This window comes from Terrapene carolina, unplaced genomic scaffold (assembly GCF_002925995.2).
Source record: "Terrapene carolina triunguis isolate 2854851 unplaced genomic scaffold, T_m_triunguis-2.0 Scaffold31, whole genome shotgun sequence".
NCBI classification, from domain to species: Eukaryota; Metazoa; Chordata; order Testudines; family Emydidae; genus Terrapene; species Terrapene triunguis.
In genome coordinates this window covers 9,932,054-9,948,478 of record NW_020664382.1, presented here as the reverse complement: position 1 = coordinate 9,948,478, position 16,425 = coordinate 9,932,054, and the positions used below count along the sequence as shown (strand labels likewise).

The 16,425-nt window shown below is 44.1% G+C and overlaps 1 protein-coding gene across 1 annotated transcript in view; it reads right to left on the bottom strand.

The window, feature by feature from the left end:
• Nucleotides 1-16,425, bottom strand: part of LOC112105901 (glutamate receptor ionotropic, kainate 1) — a 218,572-nt gene that overhangs the window by 44,382 nt on the left and 157,765 nt on the right. Inside the window, exons 7-9 of the mRNA XM_029911584.1 lie at nt 14,883-14,990; nt 1,897-2,010; nt 296-499 (exon numbers count right to left, since the gene is read on the bottom strand). Coding sequence (XP_029767444.1) covers nt 296-499; nt 1,897-2,010; nt 14,883-14,990 — 426 coding nt within the window. The remainder of the gene's footprint in view (nt 1-295; nt 500-1,896; nt 2,011-14,882; nt 14,991-16,425) is intronic.

Sequence of the window (16,425 nt, the reverse complement as noted above, 5' to 3'; positions counted from 1 at the left end):
GCAGAGTAAGGGCCTAGGTGTTGGGTGAACTACTGTAGTCTCAGGGCTGTCATAGTAGCCATGGATCAGGTCTACAGTGTGGGGGAATGTATTTCTTCCCTCCTAGAATACCCCAGCACTGGGGGGAAGGATTTTCCCCCAAAATGCAGACCCTAAGTACTTGTCTTTGCTCAAGGGCTTTTCTGTGCTGTGAAAATGGCTAGTCCTCCTGTTAACGTAAACACTTCATTTGACTTGGCTTCTTATAAACTATCTGAGGTTAAAGTAGAATAAAGACAGAACAATTCATTCTTACATGATCTATGAGTTCTTTGACCATCCCATTCCACTCTCCTTTGTCATTCTGGGCTCCATATTTACCATCAGAAACTAGTTTGACCTCATAGATGAAGCCTAAAATATTTGACAGTTCCTTCAACAAATCCAGGCAATATCCTTCGAATCTGTCATTTCCATACAAGGGCTTATCAGACTTTTTGTACATAACATAGGGATCTTCCTATAGAATAAACACACCAAACATGTAACAATAGAAATGAGGTACATTTCAGATAATCTCAGTTTATACATTACACAAATAGTTGGATGATTTACTACAGTTGTACAGGTGCAACAAATTTACCCTGTCCATTAAAAGTCATCTTAGATATGTTAGTAAATTGCCCAAATCAATCAGCTATAAATGTCCTGGGTCTGAGTTTCATGGGATCTGAGGGACTGTTACTCCCATTGGCTTTAATTAGAGTTGTTGGTGTTCAGCACCTCCAAAATCAGGCCCAAGATCTATACTATATAATGTGCCATGTTAAGGGATGGGTAAGGATACTGCAGTAGTACAATAAATACTAGACCAAGAATCATAAAGTAAACCTAAAAATTGACTTTCTAAATAAAACAAACCTTAAAAAGTATGAAATAATATAGCCATTGACTGGAATATATTCATGGGAGAGAATAAAAACTAGGTAGAGTGGTTTTGTGTACATGATATTTCCTTTTCAGCTCTGGGCAAGGCAGGCTTCTGTAGTTTTAACCTAAAGCGCAGGGCTCCTGGCAGTGGAAAGTCAGCAGAGAGGAAGTTGTGGCACAAGGAATCTGCAACTTTCCTTTCTCCAGGGAACCCAGAACCAGCCAGTACAGCCCAAGAAGTAGCAGCACTGGCCAGGAAGACAGGGATCAGGGTGGCTGGAGGATACACAATTCAACACATCCTCCCCACTGTAACTTCCATTCGACACCGGTGAGGATGTACCAGAATCTGTCTCTCCACTCTGCACCATAAGCTGCTCTTCTCGTCCAACCTTGTTTGTAGTGAGAAGTCAGAACATGTACACGCTGACTATAAAAGTTAGTATTTGGGTGTGTGAAATTTTCTTTGTTGAAAGAAATACAAATTGTTTCTTCAAAGTACAGAGATAAGCTAAACATAATTTGGAAATGTGATTACTTTAGTGTATAGATGGATAATGGGCAGTTTGATTCTGTGTCTATATGCAAATAATATGCTGGGCTAGAAACATGGGGTGGTTTGTCAAACCATACATTGGTACAGGGAACCACAAAAGATGAAGTGCGGAGTTTAGGCTGAAAAGGAAGGCTTCATATAAATATGTAAAACAATGTAAGCAATGTATGATCTATTCTACACTATGGATAATAATATTAACACTGAGTCCTGTGGCACCTTAAAGACTAACAGCTGTATTGGAGCATAAGCTTTCGTGGGTGAATACCCACTTCGTCAGACGCATGTGGGCATTCACCCACGAAAGCTTATGCTCCAATACATCTGTTAGTCTTTAAGGTGCCACAGGACTCTTTGTTGCTTTTTACAGATCCAGACTAACACGGCTACCCCTCTGATACTTAATATTAACACTATGCAGCAGGACTTACCAAAATGGTAGTGACTATGAGTGTTCGGTTAGCCAGTGAATCGGTGATATTGGTAGATCTGTCTTTATTGCTGTCAGTCATATTAAGGCCACTATTTGAGTTCCAAACCCCAATCTGCACAGAACAAAGTAGATAAATGGCTGCTAAGCCTCAGGGATTGCATTCAGTGAAATTATGTATAATTTTCCATAAATGTGCATTATAGTTCACAGTCCAAAAAAAGAACATTGATACCATACATCACTGTGATAGACTAAAACATCAGCCGTATGAAATGTTTCAGGAACAAACTGGTTATAATTCTAAATAAGGGAACAACATCAAATGGTTGACTGTCGTATTTAAATCATTAGGAACACACCGCTCTTTCAAAAGCAGGTTGAAATGAATTAACCATAAGAGTATAAGGTATGTCAATATAGCTGTGCATTTGCCCATTTACTACAAAAGTGGAACATGTTGACTTTGTTCCCTCCTAAAAATGTCAAATGTCTATTTTCATGAAATTGGTTCTTTTTGTAAATGGTAAAGTTGAAACATATGGCAAGACCTTTCCTTTCCAAGACAACAGATTAAAAGCTTGGATAAATATGCTGAAACAGATTGATGGATGCACTGGCCTTTTACTTTTGCTCTGAACCTGCTGAAGGCACAGATGATTATTCCAGTCACTTCTTGACTACTGATAAGACAGAACCATCAAGGTGATGCCATTTCACCTCCGATCAGTATTTGTCAGTAAATGCAAAAGACTAAAGGAGAATGTAGGTTTAGATTCCTTTCCAATCCCCACAATAAGTAGTAACTCCAGCATTTAGGGCCTGATCCAGAGCCCAATATAGGCAAGAGGGAGGCTTTCACTGATGTCAATGGATTTGGATCAGTATCTTTACAGTGGTGCAAATTACAAAAGTAAAGTTAATTTATTCAGATAAATATCAACTTTACATATATTCAAATTTAAATCATCTCAAGATTTTATTTCCAAATCTTTCTGGTATTAATGTCTTTTAAAATAAAGTTGTATAGATTTGGAAATTGGGCAATAATAACTAACCCCACACAAGTTTTCATGCACAAGTTTTCCTCCTGAAAAAATATTGTGCCTCCAAATAGGCGTAATTAAAAATGCTACTTGCCTAACTTTGCACAAGGCCCCAGTTCAGCAAAGTATTTAAGCACATGTCTAACTAAACACATGAGTAGTTCCATTCACTTCAATGGGGCTATACATGTGCCTAAAGTTAGACATGTGCTCAAGTACCTTGCTGAATAGGGGCCTAAGTGCCCGGCTCTGCAATATGTTGAGTGCTCTTAAAGCCTGCTGAAGTCACTTAGCACCTCACAAGACAACTGGCACATTGAAGAATCAGGCTGAATGTGAGAGCCACTGTTCTGAATGGGCCTGATCCTGCTAGGTGTCGAATGTCTCCTACAAGACACGAATGCCCAGATCCACAAAGGGACATAAGCATTCCAATGCTGAGAGTCACAATGCCCAACTTTTAGGTGCTTAGAAAAATCACAGGAACAACGTTGCGATCCACAAAGCCTGAGTTAGGTGGCTAGGCTCCCTATACAATGAATGGGGAAAGATAGGGGCCTTAAACTGCCATCCACAAAAGCCATCACACTAGTCAGCTCCCTGCTAGCCAATGGCAGATGCTGACTGGATCAGGGCGGAGGTATGTCTTAAGCCCTGCCCCTATCTCTGCTTGCACTCCACAACTGGGAAGCCTCTTCTGGAGTCAAGTGGCTTAGAAGCCAAAGGTGTTTCTTGTGAGATGGAGCTAGGTGTCTGTCTGTCTCCACACAAGGCATCTCAGGGGTGAGGAGGGGGAGCATTTCAAAACCTTTAGCTCAGTGGTTAGGGTACCCCCTGGGATGTAGGAGCCCCCCTGTTCAATTCTCCCCTCTCCTTGGTGAGGAGAAGGGAGTTGAACAGGAATCTGCCACCTCTCTGGGTGGGTCTCTCTCCACTTTAACATTCTCTCCCCACCACCAGATCAGGCCAAACAAGCAAGACAGGCACTCCTCTGCCTACCTTTCCCCCCAGTCTGTGGATTGCATTGGGGCTTAGGTGGGTGATTGGTGCCTGGGTGCCTACAGCGGGGCTGCAGTGTGAATGCCCCACTTCGTCAGCAGAATATTTACAGCAGAAATGTAGGTGCTAAATGAGTCTAGGTGCCTACAGAGTTAGGTGGCAGCTGAGCGGGAGTTTTGTGTATAGCAGAGGAGTCTAAAGCTGGGACTTAGGTGCCTAAATATGGGGTTTAGGCATGTAAGTACCTTTGTGGATCTGGGCCTATGTGCCCTCAATTTTTATGGGATTGAATATGTCACTTCAACGGGAACTGACTTCAGTGGGGATGGAGGGCACTGAGCATTTCCAGGATTAGGCCCTGAAGTGACATCTGAATACAGCAATTTGAAAATGGAGCTTTTCATTATCTATCTATTGTTAGACACTCGTGATGAAATGACACATGCAGAAGATGTTTAGAGAGTATTCAGTATCTTTCTATGCTATTAGAAAACTTGATGAATGAAGCATGATATGCCTTAGACCAAATTAATGCAAAAAATGCACAAAACGAGCAGATTCCCTGTACCAACATTCCAGGCTTTTGAAAGGTTAGAAAAAGAATCTTGCCAAGTTAACTGTCAAACAACTGGAAATACAGAATCAAAATATCTGTTACTGAGGAATGATACATTTTACAAAGCTCACCACAGGTTTTACTTTAATTGCATGGAAAGATTTTCTTCTTAACCTGAGCTAATGAAACAACAACCTCCACTTTGAGGAGCAAAATCAATACAAAAATGGTGTATAAGCCATCTGCGTTAAACTGCCAATTTAAATATGATCAATACCCATATAATGATCCACACTCATTGATTTGTTAAAACAGTCTGGAATGATGTCACAAACATCACCTACCATCTTAGGCTAGAAGAGTTGACCAATGTACCTTGGATTTAAAGAGACAGGGCCAGCTGTGAGTCTGGTCCATTCAGTATACATACATTTTAAATTGAAAGTTTGTGAAAGGTACCAGATTGATGGCTTTGGGGACTGGCATACTCCATCCTCGGAACAGCATGCTTCATCATACTGGTCTGCCAGTGCATTTCAACCGTATCCTGGAGGGACCAGCTTTCAGTGCCTCCCTGCTGAGATTGCCAAGAAGGCTGCCAAATCAGACCAAGATTGAAACTGCTGACCTGCCTCACATACTGTACACCTCCGTCAGCTGTCAGATGGTCAATCACTACTGACTCAGGCGGGATTTGTTGAGATTATTAACTGAGGCAGGGACTGTCTTTCCTTGTCCAGAACCCAGCACAATGGGGCACTGCTCCCGATTGGGGTTTTGGGGATTGCTATTATATAAATATTACAATAACACACACACACACACACACACACACACACACACACACACACACGTCTTTTAGGTTTCTTTTGCTTCCAGAAGGAGATCAATTTGGGATTATTGATCTGAAAAGTATTTATATACATGACGTGTTGGGCGTTATCAGTTTAGTTAATCTGGGGCCATGATAAATGGCTAGTTTCTTTTCATTTGTTTTGGGGCAGTGCGCATTAATCAAAAGCTATTCTGCTCAACGTTGCTGACTTCCTGACACACTGGTGTGCTTGAAATAGCTGGCAATGAGGAAGAGCAGAACGGTCATACAGAACATGGAATAGTACAGTCAGTGTATACACAATACATCAAGATGGCCACTGTACATTAAAATTAAAGGAATGACACTGTAGGTCAGTCTTGATACTAACAATGAAAAAGGTCAGGAGGGCATTGGATGAATGAGGTCAAGGTATTACATCACTATGGTGAATCTGGAGAGGGTTATTGCAGTTTAGTGACAAATTCAAGACATATAATATGCCCTTCTCAATGAGTCTGTGTTCTGAACCAATTGTAATTTGGTTTAAATTAATTCAACGTAACATGAAATGCCTAGAGTCAAAAGCTAGATTGGTTCAATAAGCTTCTGTATGTCAGATAGGATGATCTATCCACTAGTAATGAGGAAAATAGAATCCGTTGTGCCTTAGCCTGATTCACTGAAGATTAAAACAAGGTTATTAAGTATGTGTTTTATTAGATTAGAAAAAGAGTGCTATAGGACACTGTAGGCTACTCTAGAGTAGAGTGCCAAAAAAAAGTATTTTTAAATGGGGAAAAAAAGTTTAACGTTTTTAAAGATGTATGCAAAATATAGTTGTTATTTTACATAGCATTTTTTTATCTGTATATCCCAAGCACTTTACAAAGGTGGGTAAGAGATTATTATCCCTATTGTATAGAGGTAGAAAACTAGATTCACAGAAGGCTAAAGGCCTTATCAGAGGTGCTGAGCACCTGTAGTGCCCTTCGACTTCAGTTGGAGCTATGGGTGCTCAGCACTTCTGAGAATCAGGCCTTGTAAGTGACTTGCCTATGGCCACTCAGTGAGACCTAAGAATAAAATTTGGTTCTTCTGATTCTCAGTCTGGTGCCTTTTGTATTGGTCCAAGCATCCCCCATATGTTAAAAGGAAGCATGAGATGCCTGGAATAAGTTGGACAGTTTATAAACAAGCCTGCTTCCAGTTTACATGTGTTATTGAATGTCTGAATTGCCCATTAATCGTACTGTATGCCAGGAGCTAATGTGGTAGTGAAAACTTAAGTCAACGATACTAGAAAAGTCATTCATGGCACACACTTTGTGGGAGTGTCAATAAGCAACACACTTAGCACAGCACCCACCATTAATGCTGTTAAAGGCACTGATACTTGAAACCCCACTTTAATGAGTGAGGTAGGGGAACAGCTGTGAAGGTGTCTGCTTTTTAATGCCATCATTCAAAGGAGGAAGAGGGCCAACCCTTGAGAATTAAAAAAAAATATTATTAGGGAAAAATATTTAATCCATCTGAGGCCTCTTTACAATTTGTAAGTACTAGAGTACATATCGTGAGTAGGAATGGAATTCATTCTATCACAGAAAAGCACACTCTGAGATAGAATATTGTCTCTAAACTGCAATCTGAGATCCATTTGTCAAAACCCAAAGGATGAGTTTTAAGACCCAACCTGAAGGTTTCTTGCATCACCTGTCTGTGTACAAACCTTCTTCCACACTTTATATAAATGCTTAGAAACCTCGCCAGCAGCCTTGGTAAAGAGAAAAATAAACAGAGTGCTTCATTAAAGATGAAAAGTGAAACCAGTCTAGAGAGCTGGGTGCTAGTAGTTATGTCTCAATTAACTCATAGATGATTATTCAGAATCAAAATGGAAATCCACTGAGCCAAATGTTTTAAGTGGGAGGAGAAACAAAGTTGTTTTTAGTTGACATTAAGCACTGAACTCTGTAAATCAAGAACTCTAACTTTTTCATAATTGACACCTCCGGTCTCCCCCCTTTCCCTCCCACCATGAGCCCTTTCCTCTCTAGCTGGAGCACAGGGAGCCCTGTGGAGCACAGTTCCTTGGTGAACAGGGTGCATGAAGCCCCTGAGTGGGTGTTTGGTATCCTACCCTCTACACCACACAGCAGAACTGTGCTGGTTCCAATAAATTCAGAGATTTCTGCATCCTTCATTTTTGCCAGTAGTAATTAGATCTAGCTGACAATATGACGCTTGAGATTGCAGCAGTAGCTTTGCCCCTGTTGTTATAGATCGGAGCCTAAATGGAATCTTCTGGGATTAGGTGCTTTTTCTTACCCCGTGTATTAAATAAGGAAAGAGAGGTAGGTTCTTTAGTATCTTTCCAATCTGCTAGCCTACAAATGTGAATTATTTGCTCTTGTTTTATTTAACAAAAAGAAGGTCCAGATAGGTGTCCAATCTGCATCCTCAGGACAACTGGTAAACGACAATATAAGGGAGACAAGACCTTTTCACATAGATTATTTCTGAAGTATAGCTTTGCAATTTACAAGACTCTAAAGCATGTCCTGATGGATTGTGAGTTTGCTTGACCTTTGCTTGAGTATAATACCAAATTCAGAAGCTTATCCCAAAGAACACTGTTTAATCTCAACAGACTAGACCACAACTAATTTCATTTTTCCTCAGTAGCATAACCATTTTAATGCAATTATGAGTAATTAGGGATGGGGGTGAAAACATAATTGATTGGCTCATCTTCAATAATTAAACAATTTTTAGTATTTCAGCACATTTTGAGAATATTACTTAAGTTCCTTAAACCCCACCACCACCTCCTTACACACTCATTAAAAATTGCATAATAGATATATAACTTGGCTAAACCTCTGGACGTTAAAAAAAAATCACTTTCTTTAAAATACAGATGCTATTCTTTACAAGGCACACCGATTTATTGTCTGATGGTACCTACATAAAAGTTCGTTCAACTAGTGCCATTAATTTTGTGGGGAGTTATAAAAATTATAAGATTGAGTTGACATTTAAACTTATATTTACAGGATGTGAGTTGACACAGTGAGGCCTGGGAGGAGCAAAACCTCATGGGAGGAGCAAAAGAAAATATATTTTCATTTAAGATAATGACTGCCATTTCCAGATTCCTATTCAGTACCTAGATATATAAGATAATATGAATTGCAAAAGTCAAAAATCTTTTCTCAGTATCTGTGTAGGAGAGTGAGGGAAGGGTGACCTGTCTCCTTCCCGTCCGACCCCAACACCTGCTGCCCTCCTGGAAGGATCTAGGGAGGTGAGTTTTCTTTAACAAGAACCCAAGAAACTTTAATAGAAGTTTGTCTCATTAAACACAGCCTTTTGGGCTTTCTGAGTGGGAGGCGGGGCGGCTCCAGGCACCAGCGCACCAAGCGCGTGCCTGGGGCGGCAAGCCGTGGGGGGCGGCGCGCCAGTCGCCATGAGGGCGGCAGTCAGGCTGCCTTTGGCGGCGTGGCTGCGGGAGGTCCACCGGTCCCGCAGTTTCGGCAGCAATTCGGCGGCGGGTACGCCAAAGACGCGGGACCAGTGGACCTCCCGCAGGCATGTCGCCGAAGGCCGCCTGACTGCCGTGCTAGGAGCGGCAAAATAAATAGAACCGCCCCTGGTGGGAGGGCATCCCAAACTAACTTAAAAGACAGCTTTTCCAATCACTCTCAGAGCCCCAAAATGTGTCCCAAGGCATGGCTCTTACTTCAGAGCCTGGGTGGGTGGGGAAAAAAAGGGGTTCCTTTGCAGAGTATCTCTTATAATTTCTTATGAGGTGACTCACCCTGCAGCTAGCTGTGGTGCCCAAAGCTGACTCCCTTGCAGCTTCTCAGAGTCAGTCTTTGTCCCATCCTCCACCCTCACCCCACAAACTGCTTCAGCTCTCTTATAAGGAATCAGCTGCTTGAGATTTCTTCCCTGCACCGGTGTCTCTGGTTAGCTCATTTAGCAAGCCTGCTCCAGACTTCGTCTCTTGCAGGACAGCTCCCTCACTCCTTGGCTCTCTGCCTTTGAGTGGGTCTGTCGGGACACTCACTGTGTGGCTTTCCATCTTCGTGCACATTCTGGTGGTTCTTGTCGGCATGATGGTCTATATGAAAATGAAAGGGCTGTAAGGTGAGGTATCAACGGTGACCTGGGCATTGTCTGGAGCCATTGGAGTCCTGTGTGGTCAGTGATGAGAAGAAGGTGGATCCCAAACAGATGATAGAGCAGGACTTTCTCCACCCAGTGTATTGCTAGGCATTCCTTCGAGGATCGAATACCACATTTCATAGTCCAGGAGTTTCCTGCTCATATACAGAATAGGGTGTTCCTGGCCATGGAACTTCTGGGGCAGTACTACTCCCAGGGCCCAGTATGAAGCACCCGTGTATAAAATAAAATCTTTTGAAAAATCAAGGCTACACACTACAGGTTTGTTACAGAGAATCTCTTTAATTTCTCTGAATCTCAGTCACTCTGGGGGGACCAAGTGACCTGCCGAGAAGCTATTTTTTAATGAGATCATTGAGGGGAGCTGCTAGTGAGGAAAACTGGGCACAAATCACCTATAATACTCTGCCAGCCGAAGGAATGCCCAAACTTGTTTGTTTTATTCTCCGAATGGGTGTGTTGGCTAGGGCTTCCACTTTGTCGACCAAGGGTTGTACTTTACCGTTTCCTGCTAGATCAGTGGTTCTCAAACTTTTGTACTGGTGACCGCTTTCACATAGCAAGCCTTTGAGTGTGACCCCCCACCCCCTTATAATTTTTTTAAATATATTTAACACCATTATAAATGCTGGAGGCAAAGTGGAGTTTGGGGTGGAGGCTGACAGCTCGTCACCCCCCATGTAATAACCTCGCGATCCCGTGAGGGGTCCCGACCCCCAGTTTGAGAACCGCTGTGCTAGACACTCTAAGTAGGTGGTCTCCTGCTTCCCTTAAGTGTATTTCTTTGGGTTTACAGTTAAATTGGCATCCCGTAGAGCAGGGGTTGGCAACCTGCAGCATGCGGCCCGTCAGGGTAATCCGCTGGCAGGCCACGAGACATTTTGTTTACGTTGACCTTCCACAGATACGGCTCCCAGTGGCCACGGTTCACTGTTCCCGGCCAATGGGGGGCTGCGGGAAGCGGCAGCCAGCACATCCCTGCAGCCCGTGCTGCTTCCCGCAGCTCCCATTGGCCGGGAACGGTGAACCGCGGCCACTGGGAGCTGCGGGGGGCTGTGCCTGTGGACAATCAACATAAACAAAATGTCTCTTGGCCCGCCAGCAGATTACCCTGATGGGCCATGTGCTGAAGGTTGCCGACCCATGCTGTAGGGTCTGAAGGATGGCAGCTAAGTCTCTGAGGTGAGTTGGCCAGTTCCGACTATAGACTACCACATCATCCAGGTAAGCTGCTGCATAGGGCTAATGTGGCCATAACACCTTGTCCATTAGCGTTTGAAAGTGGCCAGGGCACTGTGTAACCTGAAGGCAGTATTAATGAACTGAAACAGTCCCACACTGGTCAAGAAGGCAGTCGTGGCATGGAAACTGGGGGAGAGCAGGATCTGTCAAAAACCATTAGTGAAATCTAATGTAGAAATGTATCAGGCTTTGCTGAGCCCATTGAGCACATCACAAATTCGGGGGATAAGGTATACAGTACATTGAAGTCAGGGATCATGTTTATCTGGTGGAAGTCTATGCAGAATCGAACGGTCCCATCTGCTTTAGGGACAAGGATCACATTGGATTACACCAGGGACTTTGATGTTTTAATTATGCCTAGCTTTAACATCTCCTGGACCTCCTGTATTAAATGGGATTTTAACCCTTTCAGGACAGGTAAATTTAGCAAGCCTGCTTCAGGCTTCAACTGGGTTTTATCTGAATGTAGTGGTTGACTAGCAAGGTTTGTCTTGGCAATGGGTAAAGTACGTCCTAGTATGCCCACACCAGGTCTCTAATTGACCTCTCTGGTCAGTGGACAACCCATTACCAAGTTGGATCCCTTTGACCCCTACTGCAACTAGTTCTGGGAGCTGGGGTCCTAACTCCTCATCTCTTTCTGGATGGATGAAGAGATATTCTGCACCCTCCAAGGTCACAGCAGATGGTAGATCTCCTGTGGCCTTTGTCAGTCTGGGTAGTAAACCTTGTAATCAGCTGGCCCAACACATAGAGTACCTCATAGGGGACCAGAAATTTGGCTAGGAGTTTGCTCTCTGAGCTGGGGAGAAATAGGATGACTTGGTTGCCAGGCTGGAATACCCTCATCCTAGCTTCCTTATTATACTGCCAGGCCTGGCTCTATTGGGCCTGGAATAGGTTGGCCCTGGCAAAATGACCAAGGCACTCCAGCCTCTCTTTCATTTGTAGGACATAGTGGAGGACATAAATGGGTAGGCTGGGTTTCCCATGACTCCTCGACCAGATCTAAGATACCCCGGGGTTGTCTTCCATTGAGAATTTCAAAAGAGGAAAAGCCAGTAGATGCCTGTGGAACTCCTGTGTGCCACAAATAAAAGGTACAGCAGCAATTGATCCCTGTCTCTGGTTTCTGTCCCAACGGACTTTCTTAGCATCAACTTAAGAGTCTGATTAAACCATTCAAGTAGGCCATTGGTCTGAGGATGGTAGGACCAAGATCCAGAGTCAAATCTTTAAGGGAAACAAGTCCCCTTGATAATTTCTGAAGGAAGGCCTACCCTGGAAAAGATTTGCAGTAGCTCCTGCACGAGGGTGGAAGTGATAGGGTTCTGCAAGAGAGCAGCTTCTGGTTACTTTGTGCCATAGCTGATGAGTATGAAATAAATGTGACCCCAGGCACTTTTCTCAAGGGGGCCTACGATGTCAATCCCTACCTTATCCTGTTACAAGAAGGAGGGATATTAAGGGTGCCTGGCCTCGTTCCTTAGGGGCTACCTTCTGTCAATCCGGGCAGGACAATAAAAATCCACTACTTCCTAAAATATACTCAGCCAAAAGAATTGGGCCAGTAGTTTTCCAAATGTCTTTGCCTTATCCAGATGTCCAGTCATCAGGACAGAGCGTGCTAGTCTCAACAGTTCTTGATGAGCTGGTTTGAGAACCAGGAGTTGGACCTGTGAGGTTGTTTCTTCACCCAGTCCAGAATTTCATTATGTAACATGAAATGGGGAAACTGTTGGATAATAGTGTTCTTAGGTGGCTTCCCCATTGATCACAGCTACCAAGTTGAGGGTCTGAACTTCATCCTGAGCAGTGATGAAGTCAAAGGTGTCATCTAGTCTAAGGGTCTCTGACTCGCTTTGGGGCGGAGTGTGATGGGGGTCTATTGGGAGGTCTGTTCCGGGGGTCCTCTTCTCGGGATAGACTCTCTCCAGGCCCCAGGGGTACAGCCCCAGCACAGGCCTAAGTCTTACTGGGCCCTTGAGAGTTGCCTGGGGTAAGGGGCATTGAGTTTCTATTCAGGAGCATGGGGAGGTGTATGCTAATCGTGACCCAGGATTACAGGCCAAGGATGGTGCTCCACTACATCCACCTGGAGACACCCTATGTTGTCAGCTACTTGTAAGATAATAGGGACAGTCGGATAAGTGCATCTTTCCCATGTATGTAGAAGATTTGGACAGTTCGGTTGGATTAGAAGGCTTTGGGCAGGAACAAATCTTGGTGCAGGAGCATTTGCCCAAAGCCAGAGTCCATCAGCCCATCTATGAGGTGTGGTCTAACTTGATGGGAACCAAGAAGGGTCTTTTGGCATCCCTCTTTGTCAGGTATGAGGTCTTGCCCTGTTGGCCAAAGTGACACCCTAAATAATCACACTCCAGGAGGGGGCACTCTCACTGCATGTGTCTCAACTGCCCACACTGATAACATATGATCACACCCTCTTGAAAGGTAGATGAAGTCTACTCTGGCGCCTGGAGCGCCACCCACTTGAGATCCCCAGGAAGGTAGGGGCTCTGTCCATCAAGGGGGCCAAGTAGTGTGGGCACCTCCATGTTCCAGGGGTGCTGAAACCTAGTGCATCTCCAATTACTCTTGAGTTACCGTGGGGAAGCAGGAAGGGGTGGTGCTCCCAAGGCCTGGGGCCTCTGCCTCCAAAAAGCTTTCTGTCATCTCCACGGCCTCTGCAATGGTTGCTGGGTGGAACCAATGGACCCAGGCTTTTACTGCTACTGGGAGAATTTGTAAGTACTGTTCCAAAACAATGCTATATATGACGTTGCCCATGGTCTTGGTTTCTGGTGTCAGCCAGCCAAATCTCAGAACTGTTGGGTGATGGCCCGTGGGCTGCCTCCTTTTGGAAATGTTTCCTCTTGAAACTTCCTATGATAGACCACTGGTGAGAGTCCAAACCAATCCAATATGGCAGGCTTCAGGGTAGAGTAGGACTGGGCTTTATCTGCACATAGGGCCCTGTAAGCAGTCTGGGCCCACCTGGTTAGATAAGGGGCAATCTGGGTGGCCCAGGAGCTCCTCTCATAGCCAGTGGTGGCCACCCACTCAAATGTTGTCAGGAAGATTTTGAGGTGGAGTTAGTCAGTTTGGTTAGGGTGGGCCCTGGGAGAGACTCAGCAAAGAGCACCCTCATGGGAGTGCTCAGTGAACCTTGCATGAACAGCCTGGCCACCTTGGCTTGGAACCATAAATTCTATTCCTGTTTGGCCAGCTGGCCCTTCTCCATGCACTGATGGGGGATGGGGGGTTGTAAGGCCTCCTAGAACTGATGATTTCACTCCTTCTCTATCTCTTGCTGCTATATTATTAATTGCAATATTTCCTTTCTGGCTTCTCTTGGGAGAGGGGAGATCAAGTCCCTATTCAGACACTAAATGTAGGAGGGTGAGGGAGGGATGGACTGTCTCTTTCCCCTAGCCCTACCATCTTTCCTCCCACAAGGATCTGGGGAGGTGGTTTCCTTTCATAAGAGTGCAAGAAACATTAATGAAAGATTGTTTCATCAACACACGGCTCATTTGGGCTCCTTTCTGGAGGGAGGGGTGCCAAATAAACTTAAAAGGGAAATTCCCCAATTACTCACAGAGTCCCAAAATTCTGTCTCAGGGCATGGCTCTTACCTCAGAGCCTGGGTGAGGGGGAAAAAAGTGGTTCCTTCACAAAGTCTGTCTGATCAGTTCTTATGAGGCAACTCACTCCAGGTCTAGTTTGTAGCTGCTCTGCCCAAAGCTGACTCCCCAGCAGCCTCTCAGAGTCAGTCTTCCTCCTCTTCCCCATAAGAGCTACTTAGCTCCTTTATAAAGAATCAGCTACCAGGTGTCTCCTGTTGGCTCATTTAGCTAGCCTGCTCCAGGCTTTAATCTTCTGCAGGGCAGCTTCCTTGCCCCCTCTTGCTCCTTTGCTCTCTCCCAATCTGTGTTGCAACTTTAACCCATACATGTAAAAACTAGGACGAGCTTTTTTCAACCATAGGAAATGTAGGTCAAGAGGAATGGGCTTCAAGATATCACTGTCAAATTAGGTTTTCATCCTCATGGTTCATGAGGTCCACCTTTCAGTAAGCACAGTCCCACTGACTGTACTGTGTGGCTCACAGTTTGAACACAGTTAGTTACCTTTTCTGTTCCTTCCTCCTTGAGACTAATAATGTCCAAATCAAAATCCTTTCTTAAGCCATCTGTTTTGTTGAAGGTAATGCGCCCTGTCAAACCATCCCACCGTGCCTAGGGACAAATGAAAAAACACACTTCCATTTAATGTTTAGCAACAATTATTCTAAAGCCATCAAAAATGTTACACTTATTAGCGCACCAGAGGGCTGTCCCCTTCCCGGGCCCATAAAAAGGGGTGGGGCCAAACCTGTCCCCCACTACACCCTGCCAAGTAGACTGAATGATGTGGAGAAAATCACCAGGGGAGTTTTCCTACCCCTGAGCACTCCCCCTCCCCCATGTGTTTTACTGTGGCACATTGTGATCTGGACGTCAGCTGTGATCGTCTGTAAAATGTTGCTGAAGCCTCATTCCCTTCCTCACCAGAATCGGTGGGGTTCATTAGCTGAACCAACTAACCATCCAAAGTTGCCAGAGCATCCAAAAACAGTCTGATTTTGGTTTTCCTCTTTAAAAGTGACACTCATGTCACCCCTGCCAAATCCACTACAGGAGCCCGATGCACAGAATCTCAAATTTCACCTAGCGCTGGTAACTTGTGAAGGGCTTTCATCACTCAGTGTTTGGACTGTTGAACAGATTGTGGTTAAATCTTGTCTAGAGCCAAGGGATTTGGGTCTTAATGCCCTTAGACTCCTCTGAAAATCTCAACCTAAATAACTTTGTTCAGAACATTTTCTGGAGGACTATGTTCATAACTAATATACATGCAGCTGCAGTGGTCACTGAGGAAGTTGTTTTGTTTTTTTGAAAAAACAAGAGACATATCTTATTTCTAATTAAAATAATGCTCTTCAAATCATGACCCCAATTCTGCTTCCATAGATATCCATGGCACAATTCCCATTGACTTCAATGGAAGCCAGAAGCAGGCTTTCACCGAGGCTGGCAGAAAGCCCCATGGTTTACTTAAGTTACACTCAGGTCTTTAATACAAGATTTAAATGGGGCATAGGTGGCGCATCAGAGTTTACATAGACTCTCTGGATCAAGGTGCATTTTAACATAATTAAATAAAAATGCATCTTCACAATTTCCTTTAAACTTTAATATCAGGGAAGAAAGTAAACGGGGACATTTGTTGTACACCGCTACCTCGATATAACGTGACCCGATATAACAAGAATTCTGATATAACGTGGTAAAGCAGTGCTCCGGGGGGGGTGGGGCTGCGCACTCCGGTGGATCAAAGCAAGTTCAATATAACGCGGTTTCACCTATAACGCGGTCAGATTTTTTGGCTCCCGAGGACAGCGTTATATCGAGGTAGAGGTGTATATCAGAGTATATTCAGGTAGGGTTATTGTATATAACAGTATATAGTAGATACAACCAAGGATAATTCTGAATTGTGGTTGTCAATTCTCTGTTCTAAAACAACCTCTAATGAAGTATAAGATTGCTACATCTTGTGTTCTTTCCCAATATAAACCAAAGATTTGCACCTTTTAAAATTAGACCCATATGCTATATTGCCTGCGGATTT